The following is a 26697-nucleotide window of genomic DNA, read 5'->3' as shown; positions in this document are numbered from 1 at the left end:
CACAGTGTATCCATGCCATCACATTCGTGTGGAGTTCGGAAGAAATCGTTAACACCCCCGGGACTGGAACTCACGGACGTCTTCGAGCTTCCATGTGGCTGAGAGAACCTGAACTGGGGCCTCCACAAGAGCAGCCAGTGCTCTTACTGCCGAGCCCTTGCAGCAGGCTCGCATCAGGATTTTAAAAAGTTAAAATTAGCTGGGTGTGACTCATATCTTTATAATCCTAGCATTTGAAAGTAGAGCTAAGAGGAACAGGAATTCAAGGCCAGCTCTTGCCTACAGAGCCATTTCTGTCCTAGGATGGGCTACAAGAGACCATTTGAAACCCATCCAAACAACAATAACTACAGCAACAACGTTAAAATTAGGCTGGGCACAGGGTACACACCTTTAATGCCAACACTCAGGAGGCAGAGGCAGGCTGATCAGTGTGAGTTCAACCTAGTCTACAGAGGGAGTTCTAGGCCCTCTCTGCTCTCCCCACCTCTCTCTCTCTCTCTCTCTCTCTCTCTCTCTCTCACACACACACTCTCACACACACACACACACACACACACACACACACACACACACAGTTTAACTTACTGGTAGCATTATGTGATTTTTAAACTGTTATCAGTAGACATCCAAGGAGGTCAAACTTCAATGACAATCTCTCCATGATAACGCAGATAGTAGTCTAACTTCACTCAGAACTAACCCTCAAAGCACACATCCTCTAGACAACGTGCCCCTAGTAGTCCCATTACTCAGGAGGCTGAAGCAGGAGGATGAATGGTTACCCCTTCAGCCACATAGGGAGACAGGCAGGGAACAATCTCAATCCCTATGTTCTCCTGAACGGGAGCAGTAGGTCAGGAAGGGTGTGAAGGCCTTTTCCTAATCTCAGGATCGACTTGCTCAGGCAGCGCAAAGGTCTCCAGTGGAGAAGGCTCCACACACGCAGAATCCAAGGCGGTGACGTCATCAAAGGGTTAATTCTAGGCTGGGATGGGGGGAGGGCGGGGCACGCAGCTGTCAGGTGGCTTCGGAAAAATAAACTGCTGGGAGTCCTGGGAGGGACAAGAGATTACCCACCCAGAGTGTGCCCCACAAAGCATGAGCGCTTGTCCACATTTGAAGTCATCACACACTCCTTGCCTGAATTCTTTGCAGACGGTGGGTTCCCAGGACGGGAAATGATGTGGCGGGCGTGGTCCGGGAGGTGACGATAGGGTTAATCGTCTCCAGAGCCCAGGGGCGGAGCGCAGGCGGGCGTCCTGCGGCCCCGCTGGAGCCGGAAGCGGTTGCTGGTCAGGGGCGCTTCCACCCTTCCCTATCTGTGCTTCCACTGAGGTCTCTGAGGGGTAGGGGGAGCCCAGTGAGGTGCGGGATAGGGGCCGGGCCTTAGAGACCTCAAGGGGACGGTCCACGGTAAGGTCTGAGGGAGAAAAGTCGTGAAAAACTTGGGGGGAAAGGCGCGACGCAGATGGGGTGAAAGTGATGGGCCTGGGCGGGTTGGGGGACCAAGGGAAGACGAGGCTGGTTCGCATACACGGGTGAACGGATGGGAGCCTCAGGGAAAGATGCTACGCCTAACAGTCCTTTCTTTCTCCACGCCACTCCAGGGGACGATCCGGAGCTCAACTTTCAAAAGACAGACGCCCCAACAAGCCTGTTTTGAGAAGTTCTTCAGCTGCTCACCTCATGGGCCAGACGGCCCTGGCAAGGGGCAGCAGCAGCACCCCTAGCTCGCACGCTCTGTACTCTGACTTATCTCCTCCCGAGGGCTTGGAGGAGCTCCTGTCCGCACCCCCTCCTGACCTAGGGGCCCAACGACACCACGGCTGGAACCCCAAGGATTGCTCCGAGAACATCGATGTCAAGGAAGGGGGACTGTGCTTTGAGCGGCGCCCTGTGGCCCAGAGCACTGATGGAGTCCGGGGGAAGAGGGGCTATTCGAGAGGCCTGCATGCCTGGGAGATCAGCTGGCCCCTGGAGCAAAGGGGAACACACGCCGTGGTGGGCGTGGCCACCGCCCTCGCCCCGCTGCAGGCTGACCACTATGCGGCGCTTTTGGGCAGCAACAGCGAGTCCTGGGGCTGGGATATTGGGAGGGGAAAATTGTATCATCAGAGTAAGGGCCTTGAGGCCCCCCAGTACCCAGCCGGACCTCAGGGTGAGCAGCTAGTGGTGCCAGAGAGACTGTTGGTGGTTCTGGACATGGAGGAGGGAACTCTGGGCTACTCTATTGGGGGCACGTACCTGGGACCAGCCTTCCGTGGACTGAAGGGGAGGACCCTTTATCCCTCTGTAAGTGCTGTTTGGGGACAGTGCCAGGTCCGCATCCGCTACCTGGGCGAAAGAAGAGGTGAGATCTGGACTAGGTGTGGGGGGGGGGGGGGCAGGGAGGATACCACTTTTGGCAATGGGTTGGGGTGGAAACTCATGGTCGGACCACAGGAAATGGGCTTCATGTCACTTAGGTGGCCTTGGCTCTAGCTTCACTTCCAGAAATTCAGAGCTTTTGGGTCTCCCTTAGCTAGGGTGGAGGTGGAGAGAGGAAGAAGGGAACCTGCGCAGTTTGAGGATGTCTGGCGGGAGTTGCTTGCTTACCCTGTCTTCCTTCTCTCTCTCAGCGGAGGAACCACAATCCCTTCTGCACCTGAGCCGCCTGTGTGTGCGCCATGCTCTGGGGGACACCCGGCTGGGTCAAATATCCAGTCTGCCATTGCCCCCTGCCATGAAACGCTATCTACTCTACAAATGACCCTGTGGCACAGGGTGTGCTGGCACCCTACCGTGGGGACAGGTGGAGGCGCGCTGCTGGCCTAGACAACTTAAAAGCTGGAGCTGAGGGAAGGAGGCTGGACCCCTTCACTACCCCTTTTCACAGGAACAAGACATAGAAATGATACTATAGGCTATGGCAGCCTTGGACAAAAGGTTTTTGAAGTAAAAAAAAAAAAAAGAGATATATTGTCACAGAACGTGTTTCATTATTGGTTCTTTTTACATTCCACTTGCCCCCACCCTGAGGCTAAAGCCCCCTCACTGTCTTAAATTATGACAAACCATATGCTTAGGCCCAGGTGTTTATTTCCCTTATACGTAGGATGGTTCACAAACACAATACAAGGGCTTCGGCACTGCGGGGGAGGGGATATCCCAGGCCTCTAAGAGTTAAGAGGATCTTGGCCTTAAAGTACACTGAAATTCAGACCCGAAGACTCTGAATCTCTGCATCACACATCCAGTAGGGCTTGGGAGTGAAGCTAGAGCCAAGGCCATCTAAGTGACAGGCCAAAGTGACAAGAAGCCTACTTCCTGTGGTCCAGCTGTGAGTTTCCATCCCAAACCAATGGAAGGCCGTTTTCACCCATTAGGGCCCAAAGGGACAGCCAGTTCTACTCCTTCCCCTCCTCAGGAAGCCATCTTGGTGACATATTTGATTTTACCCATTGTAAGTGGTAAAGGGATTGGCCTGGTCCCAACTATTATGGGGAGGTAAGAGGCTCAGGAAGGTACAGTATGGATTAGGTCACAAGATGGAGTTGATGATGTTATCAGAAGCATGTGACTGGCGGGAGCAGTTACTAAACTTCTGGGCAACCTGGTCCAGGCTACGCAGGAAGGTAGGGGGATGAGCAGTGATCATTGTTTGGCATTGATGATGTCCACGAATTCAGGCTTGAGAGATGCACCGCCCACGAGGAAGCCATCCACATCAGGCTGGCATGCCAGCTCTTTGCAATTCGCTCCAGTCACAGAACCTGTAACAGGAGCAAGAGGATGGTCAGGGCTACGGTTAGAACACTTAAGCCCCACCTCTCTGTGCAAGGCAGCTTCAGCCCGTATTAGCTCGTTTCCACCTTGGGGGGAGACAAAGCCACTCACCTCCATAAATGATCCGAGTGCATTGAGCCACCCCCTCACAGATGTTGCATTTCAGCCATCCCCGGAGCTTCTCGTGTACTTCCTGGGCCTAGAAGGAGGAGGTAGAGTAAGAAAGATCCTTCCTGCCACAAGGAGTAAAAACCACTGGTTCTTATATAGAGTTCGGTTTCCAGAAAGGTCGGGATGAGCAAGGCTCCCGTCCCCCCAGGCTCAGAATGAATGCCTTTGGCAAAGTCACTCGCTTTGGTGAGTCTGGGGCTCCCTGACTCTAAAGGGGCTTGGCCCTTTGAATGGGCTCCATAACTGTCTATTAAAGTGATAGGCTAAAGTAGGGCCCCTGGGGAGTTACCTGTTGAGGGGTTGCAGTCTTGCCAGTCCCAATGGCCCATACCGGTTCATAGGCCAGGACCACCTTGCACCAGTCCTTCACATTATCTGCAGGGCAGAGGGCAGAGGGCAGAGGGCAGAGGGCAGAGTAAACAGGAGGGAGCTGACCTGCCAAGCTCTCCCTCCCTTTTTAAAAACCAAGTTGTCTGTGTGTGTGTATACACAAGCCATGGTACACATATGAGACCAGAGGACGACTTGCAGAAGCTGGTTCTCTCCTGCCACATAGCTTTGGAAGAATCAAAGTCAGGTAGGTCCTCAGGCTCACCCACAGAGCCATTTCACCAGCCCCAGGTGGCTTTCAAAGGCGGGGTTTGAGCCTTCTGTAGGAACAGAAGTGACAAGAACCATGCAGGTCACCCACCCTCTTTCCCCGGGGGCAGCCTGCGGGGCTTTTGACCGCCCCACCCCGTCTCTGTGGCCTTAGCTAGACTCAGTGATCCATATCTTCAGAGATACCTGCGATGGCCTTGGTTTGCTCAAAAACAACCTTCTCAGTGATGCCAGCTTCCCTTTCGTCTAACTTCTCCCCAATGCAGGCGATCACTCCGAGTCCCTCGGATTGGGCATGGTTCACTTTCTGCCCAATCAACTGTTGAAGAACAAATACTAGGTAAGATACCTTCCTAGGATTAAAGTAAACCCCGTCTCCCCTCCTGTTTACTGACCTCGTCTGATTCCCCAAAGATGTGTCTTCTTTCAGAGTGTCCCAGCACCACCCAGGTAGCTCCTAAGTCTTTGATCATGCCAGGACTAAAACAAACAAACAAACAAACAAACCAGATAAACTCCGAGGTTCAGCAAGAAGCCTGCAAGGAAGGTTTTTCCCTCTACATCCCTCTCTGCCCCTTCTCACCTGATTTCCCCAGTGAAGGCCCCATTGGGCACTTTGTAGCAGTTCTGTGCAGCCACAGCAATTTTGGGATCCAGCTTCTGCCTGACGAAGTCGATGTAGGCGGTTGGCGGTGCACAAACCACCTCTGAGAATGAGATCAGAGAAAGCCCTCAGTCGTCAGGCTCACAGTCCCGCATTCACTTCCCTGGTTCTACTTTCCTTGGTTTTTTTCAGTCCAGAAAGTTGACCTTTATCCACTACACAGCCCAGGCTGGGCCTGTTACCAATACCAGAGCCTTCCTAACGCCTCTGATAGGCCACGGCCCTTACTCTGCCCTCTGCTCTTTTAACAGCTGTGGCTCTAATTTCCTCAGGCTATTCTGGGAATGGGCATCTCTCAGACTCAGCATTCTCCAGGGGTAACCCCCTTTCTAAAATAGCCCATCCCCACATATCTATCCCGGTAAGGATTTTTAGCATAAGGAGAAGAGGTCAACCGAGGGAGTTTGTATTTGGGAAATAAATGATCAGATACACTTAGGTCATTCTCAAGGTTCTCTGATTTAGGTAGGTAGAAGGATGGAGGGTGGTGTCCTGAGCAGCAGGGAATTGACTAGTCCGCAGAGACCTAGTGTTTTCCCATTTCCCAGTCTGAGAAGAGCTGTAAGGATTTTTTTTTTTTCATTCCCTAACGGCTCAGCATGTATGGCATCTACTCAGTGCCCAAGGTGGAAGGCAGGAGTGGCCCATGCTGTGGAGGGTAGGGATGTGAAAGCCCCCAGCTCAGAGGCCGAAGCATGCGGCGCCGCGGGGAGGAGTTTCGGGCTACGTGCAGAGACGCACGGAGCCAGAGGCCGAGGGGGCAGGTAGCTGAGAGCCCGCGCAAGCTCAGCTTCCTCCCTCACAATCTGGGGGACACGTGCCATTTCCCTTGATTATCCAACCGGACACTGGTTCTTCTTCTTGACCCTAAACCCTAGCTGGTGCAGCTCCCGTCTACTCCCAAGGGCAACCTTCTTTATACCCTGCCCCCACCCCAAGAACCCCTTTTGGGCCCCACAGGCCCAGGGCAGCATTTAAATGTCTTTTCTCCTCAGCGAATCTCTGTGCTGCCCGGACATCAAATGACCCTTGTCCCTAGGCCACCATCTAGGTCCACTCAGACACTGAGCAGGTGGTGCCACGCCCGACCCTCACCCCCACGCCCCGCCGCCTCTTCTAAACGGAGCTCACCGGTGTCTGCCGGCAGCTTGGCTGCGTTCAGAGTGCAGATGAGTTCTCCCAGGCATTTCTTCCTCCCGTTCATCTTCCAGTTGCCCCCGACGAAGAACTTCCTGGAAGGCGCCATTGCACAAGGATCAACTCTCTGAAGGTCAGAACAAACGCACGGATCCGGCCACCGGCCACTTATATAGATCGCTGTGAAGCAGAACTCCTCCTTTTCCCCGCCCTCCTCCATGGTTAGACCGGCCCCTTGCTGCTCCGCCTTCCCCTCGGTCCGCCTCTCCACCTCCCGGTGTTTCTATATTCTGACGTTTCTCCTTTCTTGTAGCAATGTTCTAGGGGTTTCCGGGGGCTCAAACGTCCCACCTTGGTGGTTCGACAGTTGAGATGTCGAGCCTCGCGCTCAGGGAAACAAACTTTTTGCGATTTCAGAAAGCCAAAGGGCATTTCCCGTGGAGCTGGCAGCAACAGGGCCTTGGACCCTGGGTTTGAGGGCACCTTTCCAACTCCGAAAGCGCCCCATTATCTCACAGCACAGAACAAAGCCATTTGAGGAGCCCTTCCGGCAATCACAAAGAAGGGGCCCAAGTGTTTCACAAACGTGGCTGGTGATTATGGGGTCCTTGCAGCTCTTGTCAAGCCTTGGCCAAATGGAGCCGAGTGGGATACTAGTGTGTGGGGGAGGGGAGTGAGGCTGCGGCCCGTATATCCAGCTGGTAACAGTAGGGACTGCCCACCCCTGCTCCACTTGCCCAGAAACAATGGGGCTAGATCAAGTGCATGGTCGGGGGTGGGGGCACTCTTCTGCATTTTCACTTTATTTCCCATCCCCCAACTCAGTTTTCTGAGCATTTCTAGAACTAGAGACGGGAATTGCCTGGCAGGGCAAAGGACCCCAGTTGGGCCTCTCCGAACCCGCCCCTTCCAGAGATCCTCCCCAAAACAAGTAAGTCTCCCCCAAAAAACTGAAAAGCAGTCAGTCATCGTACTTTAATCACATCATGTATTTTGGCATTTTCCAGAGGACCGTAAAGACAGAAGGGAGGCTGAGGCAGAAGGGCAAAGGGTGTGGGGAGAGTCCTATTTCCCTCATAGCCTCCTTTGCCTCACCACACGGGAGCAAACACAGAAGGGGAGGGGAGGCACAGTCGCTCCCTCCCCTGGAGAGATGCATAAAGCCACATCCACGCACACACAGGTAAGACCCCTCCCCACGGCAGGGGCTGGGCCATCACAGAGAAGCAGAGCACTGTGGATTCAAGGGGCAGGGAAGGAAGCAACAAGGTCCCATGGTGGACAGGCAGTTGGCCCCTTCCTGTCCCATCCCTGCTCTGTCCCCAAGTCTAATGACCACCCCTCCTCTTTGGCCATTCTCCTATGGCCTCCAGCTCTCTCCTGCTGCTGGGGACAAAAAGAAAAAGGGTACAGAGCAGGGGGATGAAGTCCGTCCCTCAGCCCGTCCATCCCTCATGCCAGATGGTCTGCCCTGCCTGAAGTGGTGAGGTTGAGGGCAGGCTCTTAGCTGAGCACTCTCTGGTAGAAGTAGATGTAGCCCAGGTCCTTGGGCGGCTTTTCCGAGGCACACACTTTCTGGTCATTGTAGATCACCCATCTGGGAAATGAGGAAAGGGCAGAGAAGGATGACAGAGTGGGCTCCACACCGCGTCACACCCATCTCAGTCGTGGCCTTGGGGAGCTCCTGGGAAGGATCCCCAGTCCACCATGCAGCTAGCAGTCTAACTGGGGCTTCCAAATCTCATTTCCCCATCTGATGTACTCAGATGCTCATCTAGAGACTGGGTGGCCTGGAACCCTATGTAATCCAGGCTGGCCACACACTCAGAGATCTGGCTACTTCTGCCTGCCCAACGTGGGGATTACATGTGTGTATGACTACATCCAGCCAGGTTATATTTTGTTTATTTTTATTTTATTATTTTTTTTTTCCGGAGCTGGGAACTGAACCCAGGGCCTTGCGCCTCCTAGGCAAGCGCTCTACCACTGAGCTAAATCCCCAACCCCCTATTTTTTGTTTTTGAGGACAGGGTTTCTCTGTGTAGTCCTGGCTCCCTCTGTAGACCCAGCTAACCTCAAGCTCGTATATCCACCCGCCACTGCTTCCCCCATGCCGGGATTAAAGTTGTGTGCCACCATGTCCAGCATGTATTTTCAAAATTTTTAATTATTTTGCACTAATAACCACTTGAACCACGGTGTGTGCAGAGATCACAGGGAAGTTTTCTGGTTCTGGGAATCCAACTCAGGCTGTCAGGACTGGCAGCAGGTGCCTTGCCTCACTGGAGTCTTGTCAGCCTAGACTGCATTTTACACTCACTCATCTTCCATTCATTCCTGTGAAGCCGGGGCAGCCGGAGAGACCACTATCTTCTATCCTTATTTTAAACAGGATTTGTTTTTAAAGTGTGTGTGTGCGTGTACACACACGCGCACACCCATAGGTTCCCATAAAGGCCAGAAGGTGCCAGACCCCTGAAGTAGTTATGGATGGTCGTCAGCCTTCATGTGGGTACTGGAAACGGAACCTAGGTCTTCTGCAAAGAGTGGCAAGTATTCTCAGCCAATAAATATCTCTATAGCCCAGCCCAGTCCCTTTGGAGTCAGGGTTTCACAGAGCACGGGATCACTTAAAACTCATTCCCCATGTAGCCAAAGATGAGCTTCGACTACTGGCTCCCTGGTCTTTACTGAAGCCCTAGAACAGTCACTGACCGCCGTTTCATTGGGTAATTAGTCTTTGCCTGATTATTTAACTTCACTGCTGCCACAGGCAATCCATAAACGAGTGGACGACTGTGGACAGTAACACTTGGTCTACAGAAGCAGACAGATTTGGCCCTGGGATGCAGGTTGTCTGTCCCTGTGAGGAGACTTTTTTTAAATCTGACTTCTCCCACGAACATTGCAGGGGCTTCCAGGTTGCCCTCCCAATTCCCAGCAGCTCCGCTTCACTTACGGAGCACACGGCTAGCCCCGCCCTTACCTGCCTTCCTTCTTGATATGGCAGACATAGTGACCACACATAGTAGACGTGCCCATGTGACTAATGAAGGCAAAGAGCTGATACTCTGGAGAAGAAGAGAGAGACAACGCAGGGGAGAAAACAGACTCCTGGGTGACCAACCGTATTTAACAGCTCAAACTCAAAACTAGAGTTTCGGGGAACGTGAGCAAAGGGTGCCTCAGCTCCTTGAATTCCACCCTCACGAGACCCATCAGAGAGACAGAGCTCCTGAGCCCTCAGCCTGAGAAACGCACAGACTAGAACAAGGGGCTGACAGGAGACAGCCCCAGGTCCACCATGAGTCTTGGTGACACTCACTTCCAGGACCATCCCGGACTTTAGGTCCCACTGGTACAGACTCAGAGATGGAGTCGGCAGCTGAGCGTCCCTCTGAGATGTCCATAGCAGCTTCTGCATCTAGGTCATCAATGTGACTGAAGATCCAGTCCACAGCCCGCTCTAAGCTATTGTTCTTGGAGAGGAGGGAAGTGTTACTTTTCCTCAGGAGTCAGTCAGGCACGCACACATCAAGAGCTGCCAGCTTCAGCCATACTGTACTGGGTTTGGTACCGTTAACCAAAAGGCGTTCATGTAACCTTACTCCCACCCTGTCCCACTTGTGGCTCCGTCCCATGGGGCAGCACATACCGTGGCCCGTAGAGCTTTCAGGGCCTGGTCCCGTGAGAAGCCCATGGAGACAATGGTGGCCACGCAGTCCTCTGGTGGGGGATCGGCTGCTGCACTTGTGGAGCCAGGCCCACTGGAGCCAGGCAGGATGAGGGGATTGGCAAAATCTGGGGATGAGGAAGGGATGAGTGTTTGGGGATGTGTAGAGGTCCCGCCCCACCCCGCTCCCCCCTGCCTGTGCCTACCTGGGTCATCCATGTGTGACATGACCCAGTTCATGGCTGCTTCAGCACCACTGTTCCCTGTATAGTACACGGCTTTCCGGCAGGCGTCCATAGGGAAGCCCATCTCCACCAACTGTATGACGACGGACTCGTCCAGCATGGGCGCTGTGGTAGAATTGGAGCGATGACTTCCTGCTACTGTTTCCATTGGTTTCTTCACCTCCTCCAACCCCATGCCAAGCCTCTAGCCTTCTCCCAATCACCCCACATGTGCTTTTCTCTTTCCTAGACAAGCATTTCATACCACAACTAAAATAGCCACAAGCAAACTGTGAGCCTGGTATCCCAAAGTTGATCAGTTTTCTGCCATTTGTGGAGCTCATTCCCCTTCCCCTGCCCCACCCAAACCAAGGAAGTAACAAAGATACAGAGGCCATTAGCCCGTGCTACCGACATCCACATTAAGAATGCAGATGGGAGTGTTTCAGCCAGTCTTCACATCCAACAAGGGTACACAGGGAGTTTGGAAGGGAGGACAGGAGAAACAAAGGAAGGGAAGGAAGGAATACAGAGAAGCCCTCCCCCATCAGCAAGGGAGAGAGACAGGCAGGAAGAAGAATCACTAACATGTCGGAGAGGAGAAGTGAGGGGAGCAGAAGGAGTCTTCGTCTTCGTTGCCATAGAAACCAAGGCTACCTTTGGGCTCATCCGGAGTGACCAGGGGTGGGGCAATGTCAGGCAGCTCCTCCTCTCCGGGCTGTAGCCCTGTGCCCCTCAGCTGGGAAATATCTAGCTCCTCTGGCATCTCAATGGACACATCTGCAATTGGAACGGTGAAAAGGTCACTTCGGCAGCTTCCTGATGCTAACCTGCAAAAGCACAGTAGACCGTCAAGCTCCTGTGGCATGCTTTAGATCTGCTCTGAATAGTTCCAACCATGGGAAACCTGCGCAAGGGCAGGAGTCAGGGGACCTATTATCTACCACGAGTGATAGACAGGCAAGGGGCCCCTACGGTCAGAGTGCCTTATACTTCTCAAGGGCTCAGTTTCCTCCTTGACAAAACCAAGACAAATCAAGAGTGCCAGGTTAGAGCCAGGGACCTGTAAGACCTGCTTCAAGATTAACCCAATTAAAAGCACTGTCATCAACTAGAAAAATTGTAACAATATAATCAGTCATGACTATCAAGATAGTTTTAGCCAGGTATCGTGGCACATGCCTTCGATCCCAGCACTTGAGAGGCAGAGGCAAGCGAGGCCTCTGTATGAGGCCAACCCGATTTACACTGCGACTTCCAGGCCAGCCAGGGCTACACAGTGAGACTCTGTCTCAAAACTAGGAAAAACTCAAAGAAGTTTTAATCAGTATCTTTTCAAACTAGATACATTTTGAAACATATACAAAATGCTTCCCTTTTCAGAGAAAAATCTGAGGAACACTAGTTGATACATGTTAAAACTATCTTTTACTAAGACTTTTTTTTTTTAAAGATTTATATGAGTACCCTGTCTAGGGGCATTGGATTCCCCATTACCAATGGTTTTGAGCCACCTTGTGGGTGCTGGGAATTGAACTCAGGACCTCTGTAAGAGCGCGGGTCAGTGCTCTTAACTGCTAAGCCATCTCTCCAGCCCCTTTCTAGGACTTTCTATATCACCACCCTCATCCCGAACAGCATACCCAGCTTCTTGGGCACCCAGTCTAAGCCAAAGGTGAACTTCTTGATCTGGATGACCAGGTAGTCAGGGAAGGAGGCAAACCGTGTAGTCCTGGAGAGAGAAAATGTGCTGGCACCCCAGAGCTCTCCTTTCTCTACACTGGTCTTGGTGTCTCTGAGATATTCCCTTCTCCTCTTGCCTGGGTAGAGATCAGGGGGTACAACAAGGAGCTGCAGAAGCAAAGATTTGATTGGCCGGAGCGGCATTGTGCTGAGGACTTGCTCCCTAAAACTGAAGCACCTCTTTAGGTCTCAAAACCATGCCAGAGGCCTACTGTTTTCTAGAAGCCAGATTTGCCTTCAGGTGACACTAAGTGCCTGGGCTATAGCATGACGTAGAGGCTGGCCATACTGGAAAAAAGAGCTTGTACTATAAGAGTGTCGGGAGAGGATAAGGTAAGAGATGGAATCATTTCCCATCTGCCCCACCACAGCCTCCTGGTACCCTCAGGGACAAACCCAGCCCTGAGGCCCAGGGCTTGATAATCTTGAGATCTCTACCAAAAGGATGAGCAAACAGTCAAGAGGCAGAATGTCTTTGGTGATTACCCCACCAAGACAGCAGCTGAAACCCAGGCCAAAGGACATACTTGACAGCAACCGACTTCGCCTGTAGAGCTGTACTCCAGAAGTCATCCACCTGCTCGGGGGCCCCATAGGCTTCCAGGCAGGAGCTGAAGGGCACCTGGGCCCGAACCAGCTCTGGCAGTGCTACTTTCTCCTCTTCCGCTTGCCGCTTCTTCTCTTCATACTCTAGAAGCTCCTCTGGAGAAAAACAGGCGGTGTAGTCTTAGGGGACGTCCCTTGTTCTCTGCTCAACTTCGCCGGCTGGCCTTGCGCCCTAAGCTATTCCCATTTCCCTACCCCTCCAACCCCCGCAAAGTCCATGTGACATGTGTGTCTCGTGTACCTTGCCTCCTGTCCCAGTGCTAACAAGCTACAGGAGGGATTAACTCCAGCCCCACTGTGGTCCGGCTTCAGATCTGGGCTTCCACTCACACCAAGGCCTTGTTGAGTGAGCAGAGCGAGCTACCTTTGTTAAGGGCTGCATCCATGGGCACAGGCAACTGCATGATGTAGTCAACTCGCTGAGTGTACTTAACCTTCTCTGTGGCCAGGCACTTGATCTTCTCTTCCACCAAGAAGCGGAACACTTCATTTGGATTTTCAGAACTCCGGCAATTCCTCTATGGGAAACAGGCAGGATAGGAAGGTCTGGGCAGCCAGGGAACAAATTGAGGCTCAAAAATTTTTATTAGGGAATCAGCAGGGGATGGCAGTGGATTGGGAGATGCCACTCAGGAAGACAGGGATGTAAGACCAAGTAGAAGCCTTCCCTAATTAACCACCCTCAGACCTCACTTCTGGCCACTGTATCTTTTTCTTTCTTTTTCCTAAATTTTATTTACTTAAAGTATGAGTGCTGTGCTGCATATGCACATGCATCCATCTGCCAGAAGAGGGCATCAGATCCTATTACAGATGGTTGTGAGCCACCATGAGGTTCCTGGGACCTCTGGAAGAATAGCCAGTGCTCTTAACTGCTGACCCGTCTCTCCAGCCCCTACCTGTATCTTTCTACAGAAGTGCTAAGTACCCTCCTGTTGGGATGAACCCAGAGACTCATGCTTGCTGGCCAAGTGCTCTACCTCTGTGCCCTACCTCTCAGCCCTCTTAATATTTCTGCTGTTATAACCTTAATTGGGTTTCCTACAAGTAGGAATCACAGGTAAAGATTATCCCTTGTCTTGATTATTTCTTTTGAGTGCAACTACTGTGCACACAACAGGCTGAGTGAAAACACACTCTAAATTACAGGGCTGAGTGTGGGGAGAAGAAACAAGTGGATGCAAACGGGAGTGGCTTCCTGACACTGCCCCATCCTTACCTCCACCATGTTGATAAGATGTAGGAAGAATTCCTGAGCATCCTGCTGCCGGTTAGTGGAGAACTCAGGGTGGCCCTTGCCAATAAGGGCCTTGAACATCCGAGGGGCAATGCCATCTTGAACTTCCTAGGCAGAGCCAGGACAGAGATTCAGTAGGCACCATTCAGATACCTCCTAGATCTTAGTTTCTCTGTATAATTCTACAGTCTGAAAAGGATAGATCCCTAGACTCACCTTTTGTTCTGGTACCTGCTCCCCATCACCTGACTCCAGTGCTGGCTTAGAATATTCTCCAGAGAGAAGGCCGTGCCCCAGCTTCGCCCTGTGGTAATACCCAAGAAAACTGTTTAGCTAGTCAACTGATGATTCTGGAAGCTGCATGCATCTTTTTCTCTTTCTTTCAATCTTGCTCATGACCCAACTTAGACAACTCTTAAAAATCTGTGTGTGGCTTTGTAGAGATGGAAACACTTTAGGCTGCACAGGAAGTCAGCATAAGAGGCAGTCCGCAGCTTCTAACTGTTCAGGGTCTCTACTCATGCCCGCCTGAGGAGATCAGGGTGTAGAAGGGTAGAAAGCTGTGAGGCTCTCAACAGCCTTTGTGGACTACGTACACCTGGGTGCTGAAGTCTTGGGTAGGGTCCGTTGGGGCATTCTGGAAGATCTTCTCCAATTTATCCACATACCTAAGAGGCAAAAGAAGAGTAGCAGGAGAACAGAAGGATAAACCATCTACCAACCACATGAGCACACTTCCCCTAGAGCACACATCTCTGGAGCCACCTGTCTACCTCCCTTCTCAACTGAAGACAGCATGCGGTGTGCCCAGCCAGAGGCAAGAACACGGGAAGGCAGCCCAGGGTCAGAACCAACACAACTCGTCCTCTTCTGCTCTTCTTGGCTCTATTACAGGGAAGGGTGTGCTAGGGCAGCTCTAGAACGCTTCCTTCCTAGCGCGCCTGCCGTGGAAGAACAGTGCTATTCTAAGGATGAGAGCAGGCACAGACACCGAGGACAGCTGAAGGACAGTATACAAAGACTGCCAATCAAAAGAGGAGCCACCATGTTAGAAAGTATTTGGTCTCAGCCAACTAACAATTCTCAGCCCTCTCCTCCATTCTCCTCCATTCTCATGGCAAAAGTGTGCTAAACTAAACCCTACTTGGGTTGCACAGGTACACCGCACAGGTCAGTAGGAAAGACAAGGGACCACTCACTTCCTCTGAAAGTCAGGGATGCTGAAGAGCACCTGGACCACGGAGTTGAGGTAGCAGCTGTTACCCAGGTTCCGGATGCCCGTGTACCCAGGCCCGAAGAGAGGCTTGAGTGGCACGCCTGACTCCTGGATCAGCTCCCACTCACCAATCCGCTGGTTCATGTCTATCTCCAGCTCAGTCATTGTCTTGTCCGTCTGCAGGAAAGGGGGACTTAAGACTGGGCAAGAGGCTATATCCTGAAGTTTCCCAGAGCCTAGGGCAAGACCAGATATAGCCCGCCCAGGATTTATGGAATTAGGGGTCTGGGCATATTAAATATCATGTAGTCTCTAAGCTCTGAACTGGGAGTCATCCTAATCCAAGACTCTGCTTGAATTAGCAGGCAAATGACCAAGCTCCTCCTACCCAGAATGTCCTTTCCCACGTTGAAGTCATTCTACTCACCTTTAGATTATTACTGAAGAACACTCATCAGAGAAGCATCCCTGGTCCCCTAGGCAGGCCAGGGCCTCTGCTGTACACTACGGTAGTCCCATACTTTCATCCCCTCTCATACTACTTGTCAGTAGTTTACAAATAAGTCATTTATTTGGGAACATGACTAGGACCTGCCATATCCTACACTAAGCCTATGAAAGCCAGAACTGTACCTATCTTTTTTTCCTCCTGAGACAGGGTTTCTCTGTGTAGCCTGGCTGTCCTGGAACTCTCTCTGTAGACCAAGCTGGTCTTGAGGGTAGATTTTCTTTTTCTTTTTTTTTTTCCAGAGCTGGGGACCGAACCCAGGGCCTTGTGCTTGCTAGGCAAGCACTCTACCACTGAGCTAAATCCCCAACCCCCAAGCTGGTCTTGAACTTAAAGATCCTCCTGCTTCTGCCTCCCAAGTGCTAGGATTAAAGGTGTGTACAACACTGCCCGGATGACCATGCCTATTTTATTTACATGGTGATCGGCATAGAACCAATATCTGGTAGTATTCACTGAATGACTAAATGACTATAGCAATCTCTTAAAGAGAAATTCATATACCTTGGGGCCTGGGTTACCTCAGCTTCAGGCCCAGAACAGCCGCAGAGGCAGGAATGAGAATCTGAAGCTAGTGTGGGGCGAGGTCCTCCCTCACCTTCTGCATCTTCAGCATGTCGATGCCAAAGTGAGACAGGTGCTCTGCCAGGCTAGGGTCCAGGACCATGTCATCCTCGTCGTAAGAGTACACATCTAGAGGAAAAGGCAGACAGTGTGGCAGGGGACAGATAGCTTGTACTGGCCTATCTACGAACTCTACCTCCTGCCCAGAGGACAGAGAGACGGCCAGCAGGATCAGCCTCCTGGCTCACTTGAACTGATTGTCAGAGGAAACAGGGTCAAACAGGATAAGGAATTGTGAGTTTCTTTTTTAACACATGTATGTGTTGGGTGTATATGCAGGGGTTTATTCTTTTCCTCTTGGTTTCTGGTGATAGGTCTCACATAGTCCAGGCTGACCTCAAATTCGTTATATAGTTGAAGAAAACCTTCACCTTTCGATCCCCCTGCCTCCACTCCTAAGTTCTGGGATAGCAGATGTGCACTAGTGCAATCCCACACACACCCAGTTCAATTCTGGTTCTGATTGTACCCCTGCACCATTAGCTAGCCAGCAGGATGGGTCTGGAAAGACAGTCGCAGCACATAATGATGGCTAGGATCTGTGAAAGTCTTTCGTTATATCGGGAACGCATCTAGGTTATTTGTGTCCTATGAAATGAGTAACTGGAACACAGTAATGGGGAGGGGCAGGAGAGTACCAGCTCCATCGGGTGTGATGGTGCCCAGCTTAACAGCTAAGGGGTAGCCAGTCTCCCTGTAGTGCTCCACAGCATGGTTGTTGCCCCCACTGCCATCAAAGTAGCGTCGGCCACAGAGGATGGAGCCATCTGTCAGGTTGAGCCACAGGTTCTCTCTCATGTCACACTTGGAGCACTTCCAGCCACTAGCCCAGGGAGAAGAAAATTAGCTCAATTGTGGGTTGGGGTCTATGGGAGTGGCAACGAGAGGGGAGTCTCCAGGCCCCTGTCAGTCCAACAGCCCATCTTCTCTCTTCTGCGTCCCCTACACTGTTCATCTCCCCCATATCTTCCTTCTGGGCTTGCTCCCTACCCCCTCTCTTACCAGCTCCCAGACAGAGATGGCCTCTTTACCCCCCCTTTAGTGATGGTACCCCATGACAAGAGGAGCCAGGTCTCACCAGGGAGGGATCCGAGCAGGGTTGTCCAGCTGCTTGAGGTTGAAGGCATGCTTAGACACCTGACGGACTTCCCCATCCCAAGCCTGTACCTCCTGCTTCCGAGAGGCTGAATCGGCCGAAAGTAGGGCTTCCACTGCACTGGTCACCTACGAGAACTGAAAGGTCAGCCAGGACCCCGCCTCTGCCCCACTCACCCTTGTCACCCGTGTCTCCTGTTCTGTTAGTACTGTCCAAGCCACGACTACAGCAGCCCCTCCTGCCCTAGAATCTCTAGAAGGGTGGTAAGATATGCATACCCGATCTCTGACAATGTCGGGAAGCCCCCCCAACCCATCCCGAGCGATCTCCAGGTAATCTGGCAAAATGACAATCTTCACGTCCTCATCATATTCAAACTTGTCCTCGGTGAGGTCAAACCCACCTTCAACACCTGGGTAGGGCAGAGAATAAGGAAGAAAGTAGGGCAGCTACCATTTGTCATCGTCTCTCCAGTTTGTCCCCCTGGAGTTCTGAGGCCACCGATCAGGCTCAGGGCTGTCCCGGCAGATAGCTCACCAATGGCCAGCCGGGTGGGCTTCTTCCGAGGTGGGTCTCCAGTGCCTGCGCTGGAGTCCTCTTCTTTCTGAAATGAAAAGAGGTTCAGAGGGCCGGGCATGATGGCACACGACTTTGTCCTAGCATTTGGGAGACAGAAGCAGGAGCTCTAAGAGTTCCAGGCTACTCAGTAAAGGGTCAGGACCAGCAATAAGCCTCAGGGACAGAAGGAAAAAGGGAGGTGAGGGGAAAAGCTGGTGAACTGCACAACGCAAGGAGGCTGATCAACAGATTTCAGTGACACAAATGAGAGTGTGACAGGAAAGCAAAGGACAATACAGAGTTAGAGGGCTGCTGGCTAGTTTTATGTCAACTTAACACAGCTAGCGTTAGCAGGGAGGAGGGAGCCTCAGCTGAACAACTCCATAAGTTCCAGCTGTAGCAAGCCTGTAGGGCAGCAGTTCTCAGCCCGTGCTTTGTATCCCCACAGGGATCACCTATCGGATATTTGCATTACAATTCATATCAGTAGCAAAATTATACTTATCAAGTAGTAACAAAAATAATTTTATGGGGGCTGGAGAGATGGCTCAGTGGTTAAGAGCACTGACTGCTCTTCCAGAGGCTCTGAGTTCAAATCCCAGCAACCACATGGTGGCCCACAACCATCTGTAATGGGATCTGATGCCCTCTTCTGGTGTGTCTGAAGACAGCAACAGTATACTTATATATAATAAATAAATAAATCTTTAAAAAGTAATAATTTTATGGTTGGGGGTTGTGATGATTTGCATATGCTTGGCCCAGGGTGTGGTACTACTAGAAGGTGTGGTCTTGTTGGAGGAAGTGTCACTGTGGGGGTGGGCTTGGAGACCCTCCTCCTAGCTGCCTGAGGCTGAAGATGTAGAACTCAGCTCCTCCTGCACCATGCCTGCCTGAATGCTGCCATGCTCCTGCCTTACTGATAATGGACTGAACCTCTGAACCTGTAAGCGAGCCCCAATTAAATGTTGTCCTTTATAAAACTTACATTAGCCCTGGTGTCTGTTCACAGCAATAAGACCCTAACTAAGACAGGGGTCATCACTACATGAGAACTGTTGTGGTCACATCATTAGAATCACGGCTGTAGGGCATTTTCTTAATGCCTGGTGTGGAAGGGCCCAGCCTAATGTGAGTGCCATCCCTAGGCTGGTAGTCCTTGGTTCTGTAAGGTTGAGCCAGCCAGTAAGCAGAACCCCTCCATGGCCTCTGCTTCAGCTCTTGCCTCCAGGTTCCTGCCCTCCTTGAGTTCCTGTCCTAAGTTCCTTCAATGATGGATTATGGTGTAGAAGTGTAAACCAAATACAGTGTCAGCCCATTCTCCCAACTTGTTTTTGGTCATGGTGTTTCACCACAGCAATAACCCTAACTAAGAGAACCCTAACTCAAAACAGACACCTAGTGGAATGAGTCTGGGTGTTCCCAGCCCACACCCTAGCCACTATGCCTACCGGTCGCCGGGTCCTCCGAAGGTGCAGGTAGACACGCTGGCCTGTCTTGTTGAAATGTCTCTCCACATACTGTTTCCCAAATCCCAGGAATGTGTTCATGCAGATATAAAGGCCACCCTCAGATTCCTGCAGAGCACAAGCAAAGAGGGGAACACAAGAAGGGTGAGCTTGTACATGTGGGGAAACCAAGGATCAAGAGTCAGAAAGCATTTGTTTCCTAACACTGGCAGCTCTTAGCAACTTACGTAGCTTTCGGGGACACGGAATTATATGGCTGAAGGTCTTCCCTATCCAGAATTTGAAACAGCCACCAAGCTCAGGAAGCAGCTGAGCAACACCCCTCACATACCCATTCTGAGTGGAGGTTGACCTCCTTCCCCTCTTCATTGGCTCAGGAGATCCAGAAAGGAAAGGTGTTCCCACTATCAGCTATTACATTTAGAAGAGGTGGGAGAGAAAAGACCCACACTTGCAAACGGTCACCAGTCAGACAAACCCTACCTAATGTCTGTAACTCAGAAAACCTCCCAGATCACAGGGGCAGAGATGGCAACAAGCAGGACAGTGGCCACACCTCTCCTTTGTCACACTCTCTACCAGAGGAAAACCCTGGCTTTAGGGGAAAATACCTTGTTTGGGGCTCTCAGCTAAACCTGAAGCTAGTTTAGGCCATGGAGTCCATCATTTTACAGCCACGAGCCACCGCCTGCCTGATCCCTCTCCCCTATAAGAGCCCCACTCAAATCAACCTGCAATCGAAAAGCTATCCCTTTTTATTTACTTTCATTTGTTTACTTTTGAGAAAGGATCTTCTCCTGTAACTTGGGCTGGCCTGGAACTCACTATGTAGCCCAGGATGACCTAAACTTTTGTTCTGTTTCAGCCTCCGTGGCCTGGCTGGGATCACAGGTTTGTTGCCACCACACCCCTTTGAGATATCCTTTATGAACAATCTTGCAACTTGCTGAGAGAGCCAACAACATAAAATTCAAGAAGAACAGAGAAGATTAGTACCCATCCTGAATCAGGCTGAGGAGGGAAGGACAGGCTCCTGTAAAACTAAACCAGTCTTCCAGTGCGTTTTTTAAGTGTGGGTGCTGTTGTAAGAGTGCTAGAGAAAGCGAGAGAGGGAGCTGGAGAAGAATCTTATCTCAGATCCAAGGCTTTGAGCAATAGGCATCCTCTTCCTGGAATGTAAGTCTTAGAGGCCTTGAAATTTTCTCCACTGTGATAGTAACAACAGGACAGTATCTAAGGCAGTTAGTGGACCAGTAAATTGCACTACATCACTCCCTAGACTAGTGTAGACTGCAGTGTTCATTAATAACGCATTTCTCGCAACAAAGCTTAGTTACACTCTCTTTTTTCCATAAAAAGAATCAGAAGATGATCTGACGAGCTTCAGTTTGTTACTACATCAAGTAGGCTCAGGATGAAAAAGGAAAGGCGTTGGAAAAAATTCCAAAACAAACAAATGAAACATTATTTTTCAGTCACATAGAGAAGTAAGAAGAGACAACAACAAGTGTTTTGTCTTCCCTCCTGGGAAGAAGGTGGGCACACTCAAGTAACTCTTCAGAGGAAAATAAAAGGTGCTAGCTTCAGAGCAGACAGAAAACCCTGACCAGCAATCCTCCTTTACTTCAGAGAAGCAGAGCATTATTATCTGGGGCTTTGATCGAAGCCCAGCAAACCGAACAAACCACAAATCACAGGACTGGTCCTGAAGTGGGCATCACATCATGCTGCTATACTCAGCACTGGGGATGCATTAATGAAGCCTTTCCAGTCTGACTTGCAGTTTTCAGGCCATGAGCTGGTCTGGCTGAACGCTCTGGGCAGGGCCCAACAACCGCTAGAGGGGAGGGGCGATAGGGGGCGGATCCCAACCAAACTGCAGCCCTTTCAGTTCGGGCCTGGAGGCTTGTCTCCAGCTGAAGATGACACAGGAAGGCAGAACAGCAGGAAGGGAGGCACAAGGTGGAGCCTGTAAAACGTGAAGCTCGGTGTGGGTGGAGGCTTTATCTAACTAGACAAGAGTGGGAGCAAGATGAGAAAGGGGCCTTAGCATCCTCCAAAGAAACCCTTTCTAGGACTACTTGAAAGAGGGGTTGTCTCGGCAACCTGTGAAAAGGGATGGGTCGCGGCTATAGTTCACTTCAAAGGAAAAACGACTAGGGCTCTCCGCTGGGTGTTTTTCCTCTTCTTGACCAATGACCCACCTCCTCATTCCCTGTCCAAATTAACCACGAGTGGAGGCTATTTAACTCAATGTTTCATTAAATCGGACTTCTTTACACATTGGCATCCTCTTCCAGATTAGAAGCTTCAGGATACATACCTTCCCAACCTCAACCCTTGCCCAGAACAGTGGGGAGTCGCCCCTACTCCCACATGAAACTACAAAACCCGGAGAGCCCAGCGCAACGTGCAAGGCCACCTCTAAGGATTTTTTTCGGGAGTCGCTTGGGGGATGTAGTTCGCCGATCGGATTCCAATTCGAGCTTAGAATGGTAACATGGGACATCGACAACTACAATGTCCATAATGCTTCACGAGACCAGGTATGGGCAAGGCGAGAGCCGTAGCTTCCGGGAGTAGTAGTCATACTACAGCTACAGATAATGAAAAGCAAAAGCCGAAAGATACGGAGAAAACTACAAGTCCCAGGGTGCATCGCAAGGAGGCGGTAGCCCAAGGTTTGCAGGCCTGGCCGAATGACCAGGGCGATGGAAGTCGTGGTCGCCGAGCGCGTGGGGAATGGGCTTACCGGCGTGTCGAAAGAGAAAGCACACTCGTCTTTGTGGACCCGGTCTCCCGCCTTGGGGACACGGATCGTCGGTAACACTGACAGCAGCGCCTCCTCACTTAGCTCCGCCATGACACCGGCAGCAGCTCCTCCTCACACGGCAGCTCCCACTGTACCTAGTACCCCCCCCACACCGCAGCCGCGTCCAATGAGCGCGACTCACTATGCGCATGCGCTAAATGCAAGACGCGCGAGATCGGCAGTTGGACTGAGCCTGCCTCCTGGCGCTCCGCCCTCTGCCCTTAATGCCAATAAAAAGCGCTGCCGGTACAACTGATGGTCGAAAGGACCAATCCTGTTCTTCCAGGGCAAGTGCTCCTGTGGAGGCGCCAGGGAGGAGGGCTCTGAGCTGCAGGTGCTGTGATTCAAGGACTCTAGAAGAATGCCTTACGTGTAGAGCAGAAACTGTCAGTTGTCTAAACCCATTGATTACTGAATCTTTTCCAAGGACTTGTCCAATCGGAAAGCAGAGAAGCACTTGTCTTCTTGGTATTTGAAAAGCAGTAGTAATGAGGCCGACTTTGAGAGATGTGTGGTAACTCCGTCAACCAATAAGGATGGCTGTCTCGCTTTAGACAAACCACAGTAACTCCGCCTCCAGCTGGTTTTGTGCATTGTAGTAATTCATTCTATTTTGTTTAATAAAACAGAAAAGCTGAGTGGCACCCATCAAGTTGACCGCTGTCAGGCCCATACTAAACAAAAATCCCCAGCTCACCGAGACACCAACCGGAGGGCAAGCTAGTCCCCAGCCATTGGCCAAACGTCATGATAGACATCCTTCAGACCAATGGCTTTCTGCTCTGGAGAGCGCGTTTTCCACAACTGGCCTATGAGAGTTTGCTTCGGTTCAGCCAATAGGGTGAGGGCAGGGGGCGTGGCGGGAAGTTTGAAACTCAGGGCTTTGGGAGTTGTTTGTCGAGCTGGTGTTTGCCCGGAGGTCGAGCTGGGGCCCGGTAAGTGATGTGAGTGGATTAGTGGTTAAATTCGAAGGCTCCCGCAGACCTGAACGCTCCATTAAAAAGCTCCACTTATTATCCCCGCCGAGGTCTCTGGGCTAGCGACCCGGAGGTTCCTCTGCTGGAAACTGGGAAGATCGGGTGGGTCCGGGGTCAGAGGTTCGACACGGAAGCAGTAAGCTCCGAGACCCGAGTCTTTTCTGATGGACGTTCCTTCCTCTGCGTCTGCACAGCCGGGCCCCATCCCCAGCCCTAGTGGAGATGGGTTCTACTCAGAGCGTCTCAGGCACTCCAGCACGGCCTCTGCCACGCAACAAGCATGTGTCTCGGGTGGCAGACCCTCGTTCACCTAGTGCTGGCATCCAGCGCACTCCTATTCAGGTATACTGGGCTGGGGTGGGGAATGCAAGGAAGCTGTATGGATTCCTGGGCCTCTGCCTAGCTTATTTACATGAATCCTCATTCCCACTGCCACTGGAATCTTACTTTCTCCATCTCTCTCTCTTTTATTATTTTTTGAGGTTCTAATATGATCTCCTCATTTCTGCCTTTCTCTTCCTCCAAACCCTTCCATATATCCCTCCTTTCAAATTCATGAATTCGTGATCTCATTTTTCATTAGCTGACTTTATGCCCTTTTTTTTTTTTTTTTTTTTTGAGAGACAGGGTCTCACTGTGTAGCCCTGTCACTATGTAGACCAGGCTGACCTCAAACTTGTAGAGATCCTCCTGTCTCGGTCTCCCAAGTACTGAGATAAAAGGCATGTGCCATTACCATGCCTGGCCACTTTCTGAATTCTTTAATCTGCATTAGGCAGGCTGCATGGGCAATCACAGGTCTGGCTGGGAATAAGGGGAGAGGATAAAGGTGAGGGCCCAGATTTAGTCTTAACCTATGGCATTGACAGGTGGAGAGCTCGCCACAGCCAAACCCACCTGCAGAACAGCTGAACAGTCTCAAACAGGCGCAAGACCCAGATCCCCGCTCTCCTACTCTTGGCATTGCGCGGACACCCATGAAGATCAGTGGTCCAGGCAAGTGACAGGCTCAGGGGATACCTGTGAAACTGACACCTATTCTAGGGAGCTATCACGACCATTTTTGTTTTCCTGGGTTTGTTTGGTTTTTGTTGTTCTGGGGTTTGGACCAAAGGTCTTAAGCGTGCCAGGGGCTCTATCCTCCTGTATTGGACCTTTCTCACTTAAAAACATTTTCTTACATCGATTTTGTGTGTGGGGGAGGGAGGGCACACACCTGGCACAGTTCACATGTGAAGGTCAGGGAATGGGGAATCGGTTCTCTCCTTCTACCATGGAGCTTCTTGGGTTCCAACGTAGGCCATCAGGTTTGGCTCCTTCATCCACTAATCTGGTGTTTCTATCATTTCCTTTTTTCTTTTTAAGTCAAGGTCTCCCACTGTAGCCCAGGCTGGCCTGGGACTGGAGGCAACCCTACTTTAGTACTGGGAGTGTTAGACTTGCACACATGTACCACCACGCAAGGCCCTAGCCTGGCTGGGACGCCACCCAGCGCTTATGTGGGTCCTCTCTGTATCGCTTCTTTCCAGCCTGCGTTCACTCTCCCGGTCCCCCCCTTCCCCCTGACCAGGAGCCCTGATGCTCCCTCCGCTTTTTCCCTCCTTGGGAAGCTACATACAGCTTCTCTCCCATCTTTCCTCAGACTCTCAGTGCCCACTGGTGAAAGAGCTGAGCGAAGTGTTCGAGACCGAAGTGTCCGAGACAGAAGTGTCCGAATCGATTTCCTCTCCAGTGCCTGGTCTGCCCCAGGAAACCCCTTTATCTTCTGAACTGGACCTGCCTCCGGATCCGGATCCCCAGGTATCCCTTGAGGACCAGTTGCTGCCTTGGAGCCAGACTGAACTCAATTCCAAACAGGTGTTTGCCAAGGAGGAAGCAAAACAATTCACAGAAACCATGGTTTCTGGCCAGACCTCAGACAAGCCCTCCAGAGACCCAGAGACTCCCCAGTCCTCAGGTACAAAACTGAAGAGCAAGATGGAGGGAGAGAAGCTACAGTCAGATCCTGGGCTAATGGAGGAAGAGCAAACTGTAAGCCCTAAACTTTGAGTCCTTGCTTTAACAAAACCTTTCTTCCCATAGGTTCTAAGCGCAGTAGACGGAAGACAAACAAGGTTCTAGGGAGGTCCCCTCTCACCATCCTGCAGGATGACAACTCCCCTGGGACCTTGACACTACGACAGGTAAAGGAAGAGGGGGTGAGAATTGTCACCAAGTATGTATCATTATGGGCTGGAGAAATGGCTCAGCAGTTAAGAGCACTGGCTGCTCTTCCAAAGGACTGGGGTTCAATTCCCAGCACCCACATAGTGGCTCACAGCCATCTATAAGGGATCTGATGCCTTTTGTCTTGCAGGCATACATGCAAATAGAGCGTTCATATATATAAATCAATCTTTTTTTTTAAAAAAAAGTATCCCTCATTAAAGTGGGAGGCTGGTTTTCCCGTTCCTTGCCTCTCCCTGACAGACTCCCTCTGGCCTCTCAGCTCATATAAACGCCTTTTGCAGGGTAAGCGGCCTTCTGCCCTAAGTGAAAATGTTAAGGACCTAAAGGAAGGAGTCATTCTTGGAACTGGAAGGTTTCTGAAAGCTGGAGGTGGAGCATGGGAGCAAAACGAGGACCATGACAAGGAGAATCAGCATTTTGCTTTGATGGAGAGCTAGGTCTCTGCTGGATTCTTCCCCAAGAGCACCGAGGAAAGTCCTGTTTTCTGATTCCACTCAGGCTGCCAACTCTGGTATTTGGACACTATTCTTTTATGTTCGTGTGTTTCCTGTATATTAAAGTAGATGATTTTACGTGATGTTTTAAGACGTTAGAACAAAGCTGTGCAGAGTCTTCTGTGTATAGAATGTAGGATGGCATTCTGGGAGCCTATGAGACCTGGATAGGTATCTCTCCTGCCACTTCTGAACCTCCTTTATGTTGCTTAAGTTTTGATGTCCCCAAGGCTCTGGCCTTGGCCCTCCTCTCCTCTTCCCCTTTTGTCTGGGTTTAGCTATTGCTTACCTGCTTGTAATTTTCAGGTTCTTCTCTCCACATAAATGCTCAACGTTAGTTCCCCTAAAATAAAATTCGTGATCTTCCCCTAAAAGCTATTTTCATTGCCTATTCCCTGTCCTTATGGATAAGGGAATATAGTGTACCCAGCTGCTCAGGCTGAGATCTCAGCTTTGGTCATCATATTGAATATGGCATGTCTGTGAGGTTGTCACTAGATCCTGGTGATTATATATTTTTAATGTCTTCTCCTCCCCTGTCTTGCCTGAGTGTGAGTGTGTGTGTGTGTGTGTGTGTGTGTGTTGCTGGAAATTGAACCCAGAGTTTTTGCTCCTGTTAGGTGAGTACTCTGTTACTGAGTCTGGTTCCCCTTGAATCTCTTACCACTTGCCTCATCCTTTGATGGGCCTGTAGAGGGCCAGTCTCTCTTTTCACTTCACCTCCGTAAACTGTTGTTAGGGCAGTTTTTCTGACTAGCTTAATGATCACGGTACTGCCCCATTTGAAGCTCTTTAATGGCCTCCAGGGCCATTAGTATCCAATTCCTACCCAGGCACACACACGTTATGACTGCAGTCTGTAGCATTTGGTTAGACGCCTCCCACCATTTG

At 51.1% G+C, this 26697-nt stretch overlaps 4 protein-coding genes and 1 long non-coding RNA gene across 8 annotated transcripts; 3 read left to right on the top strand and 2 right to left on the bottom strand.

Annotated features, from left to right (window-relative positions):
- Nucleotides 1–555: 555 nt before the first annotated feature.
- Spsb2 (splA/ryanodine receptor domain and SOCS box containing 2) lies at nucleotides 556–2972 on the top strand. 3 transcript variants are annotated; one of them, XM_032905692.1, is made up of 3 exons: nucleotides 556–1161; nucleotides 1611–2353; nucleotides 2622–2972. In XM_032905692.1, exons 2-3 carry the CDS (start codon nucleotides 1690–1692, stop codon nucleotides 2750–2752), a joined length of 795 nt encoding a protein of 264 aa, XP_032761583.1. In that variant the 5' UTR covers nucleotides 556–1161; nucleotides 1611–1689; the 3' UTR covers nucleotides 2753–2972. The 3 variants fall into 3 exon arrangements, with proteins under 3 accessions (XP_032761583.1, XP_032761581.1, XP_032761584.1); XM_032905690.1 differs by lacking the exon at nucleotides 556–1161 and adding an exon at nucleotides 1254–1416; XM_032905693.1 differs by lacking the exon at nucleotides 556–1161 and adding an exon at nucleotides 1266–1338.
- A 92-nt stretch (nucleotides 2973–3064) lies between these two features.
- Nucleotides 3065–6575, bottom strand: Tpi1 (triosephosphate isomerase 1). The gene is made up of 7 exons (XM_032905689.1): nucleotides 6335–6575; nucleotides 5123–5246; nucleotides 4935–5019; nucleotides 4726–4858; nucleotides 4229–4314; nucleotides 3880–3967; nucleotides 3065–3755 (listed from the first exon to the last, which is right to left on the bottom strand). The coding sequence occupies exons 1-7, from the start codon at nucleotides 6558–6560 to the stop codon at nucleotides 3637–3639; spliced, it is 861 nt and encodes a 286-aa protein (XP_032761580.1). The 5' UTR covers nucleotides 6561–6575; the 3' UTR covers nucleotides 3065–3636.
- On the top strand, nucleotides 4347–26389 carry LOC116903277. The gene is made up of 3 exons (XR_004388265.1): nucleotides 4347–4410; nucleotides 18610–18614; nucleotides 26363–26389. It is a non-coding gene; the product is annotated as an uncharacterized LOC116903277 (long non-coding RNA).
- Nucleotides 7292–22230, bottom strand: Usp5 (ubiquitin specific peptidase 5). Of its 2 annotated transcripts, none has more exons than XM_032905694.1 (20): nucleotides 22047–22230; nucleotides 19277–19402; nucleotides 17805–17871; nucleotides 17546–17679; nucleotides 17250–17395; nucleotides 16810–16994; nucleotides 16146–16240; nucleotides 15023–15216; nucleotides 14420–14491; nucleotides 14040–14127; nucleotides 13806–13931; nucleotides 12951–13104; nucleotides 12508–12682; nucleotides 11881–11969; nucleotides 10826–11017; nucleotides 10220–10363; nucleotides 9996–10141; nucleotides 9666–9819; nucleotides 9327–9411; nucleotides 7292–7937 (listed from the first exon to the last, which is right to left on the bottom strand). In XM_032905694.1, the coding sequence occupies exons 1-20, from the start codon at nucleotides 22155–22157 to the stop codon at nucleotides 7844–7846; spliced, it is 2577 nt and encodes an 858-aa protein (XP_032761585.1). In that variant the 5' UTR covers nucleotides 22158–22230; the 3' UTR covers nucleotides 7292–7843. The 2 variants fall into 2 exon arrangements, with proteins under 2 accessions (XP_032761585.1, XP_032761586.1); XM_032905695.1 differs by having other exon boundaries at nucleotides 10895–11017.
- Cdca3 (cell division cycle associated 3) lies at nucleotides 23004–26180 on the top strand. The gene is made up of 6 exons (XM_032905696.1): nucleotides 23004–23041; nucleotides 23278–23425; nucleotides 23953–24079; nucleotides 24726–25040; nucleotides 25166–25266; nucleotides 25594–26180. The coding sequence occupies exons 2-6, from the start codon at nucleotides 23306–23308 to the stop codon at nucleotides 25747–25749; spliced, it is 819 nt and encodes a 272-aa protein (XP_032761587.1). The 5' UTR covers nucleotides 23004–23041; nucleotides 23278–23305; the 3' UTR covers nucleotides 25750–26180.
- Nucleotides 26390–26697: the final 308 nt, after the last annotated feature.

Source organism: Rattus rattus, chromosome 6 (genome assembly GCF_011064425.1).
Source record: "Rattus rattus isolate New Zealand chromosome 6, Rrattus_CSIRO_v1, whole genome shotgun sequence".
Classification (NCBI taxonomy): Eukaryota; Metazoa; Chordata; class Mammalia; order Rodentia; family Muridae; genus Rattus; species Rattus rattus.
Note: the sequence above shows the minus strand (reverse complement) of the source record. Positions and strands in the feature narration are given on the sequence as shown.

Bases quoted from the DNA above. Each gene is read 5' to 3' on its own strand.
- Spsb2 (XM_032905692.1), top strand. From the start codon at position 1,690: ATGGGCCAGACGGCCCTGGCAAGGGGCAGCAGCAGCACCCCTAGCTCG. The intron at 2,354-2,621 runs GTGAGATCTGGA...TCTCTCTCTCAG, and splicing joins CTACCTGGGCGAAAGAAGAG to CGGAGGAACCACAATCCCTT.
- Cdca3 (XM_032905696.1), top strand. From the start codon at position 23,306: ATGGGTTCTACTCAGAGCGTCTCAGGCACTCCAGCACGGCCTCTGCCA. The intron at 23,426-23,952 runs GTATACTGGGCT...TGGCATTGACAG, and splicing joins TCCAGCGCACTCCTATTCAG to GTGGAGAGCTCGCCACAGCC. The intron at 24,080-24,725 runs GCAAGTGACAGG...ATCTTTCCTCAG, and splicing joins CATGAAGATCAGTGGTCCAG to ACTCTCAGTGCCCACTGGTG.
- Usp5 (XM_032905694.1), bottom strand. From the start codon at position 22,157: ATGGCGGAGCTAAGTGAGGAGGCGCTGCTGTCAGTGTTACCGACGATC. The intron at 19,403-22,046 runs GTAAGCCCATTC...TGTGCTCTGCAG, and splicing joins CTTTCTCTTTCGACACGCCG to GAATCTGAGGGTGGCCTTTA. The intron at 17,396-17,545 runs GTATGCATATCT...CAGTTCTCGTAG, and splicing joins CCGACATTGTCAGAGATCGG to GTGACCAGTGCAGTGGAAGC.
- Tpi1 (XM_032905689.1), bottom strand. From the start codon at position 6,560: ATGGAGGAGGGCGGGGAAAAGGAGGAGTTCTGCTTCACAGCGATCTAT. The intron at 5,020-5,122 runs GTGAGAAGGGGC...TGTTTGTTTTAG, and splicing joins GCCTTCACTGGGGAAATCAG to TCCTGGCATGATCAAAGACT. The intron at 3,968-4,228 runs GTAACTCCCCAG...TCCTCCTTCTAG, and splicing joins AGACTGCAACCCCTCAACAG to GCCCAGGAAGTACACGAGAA.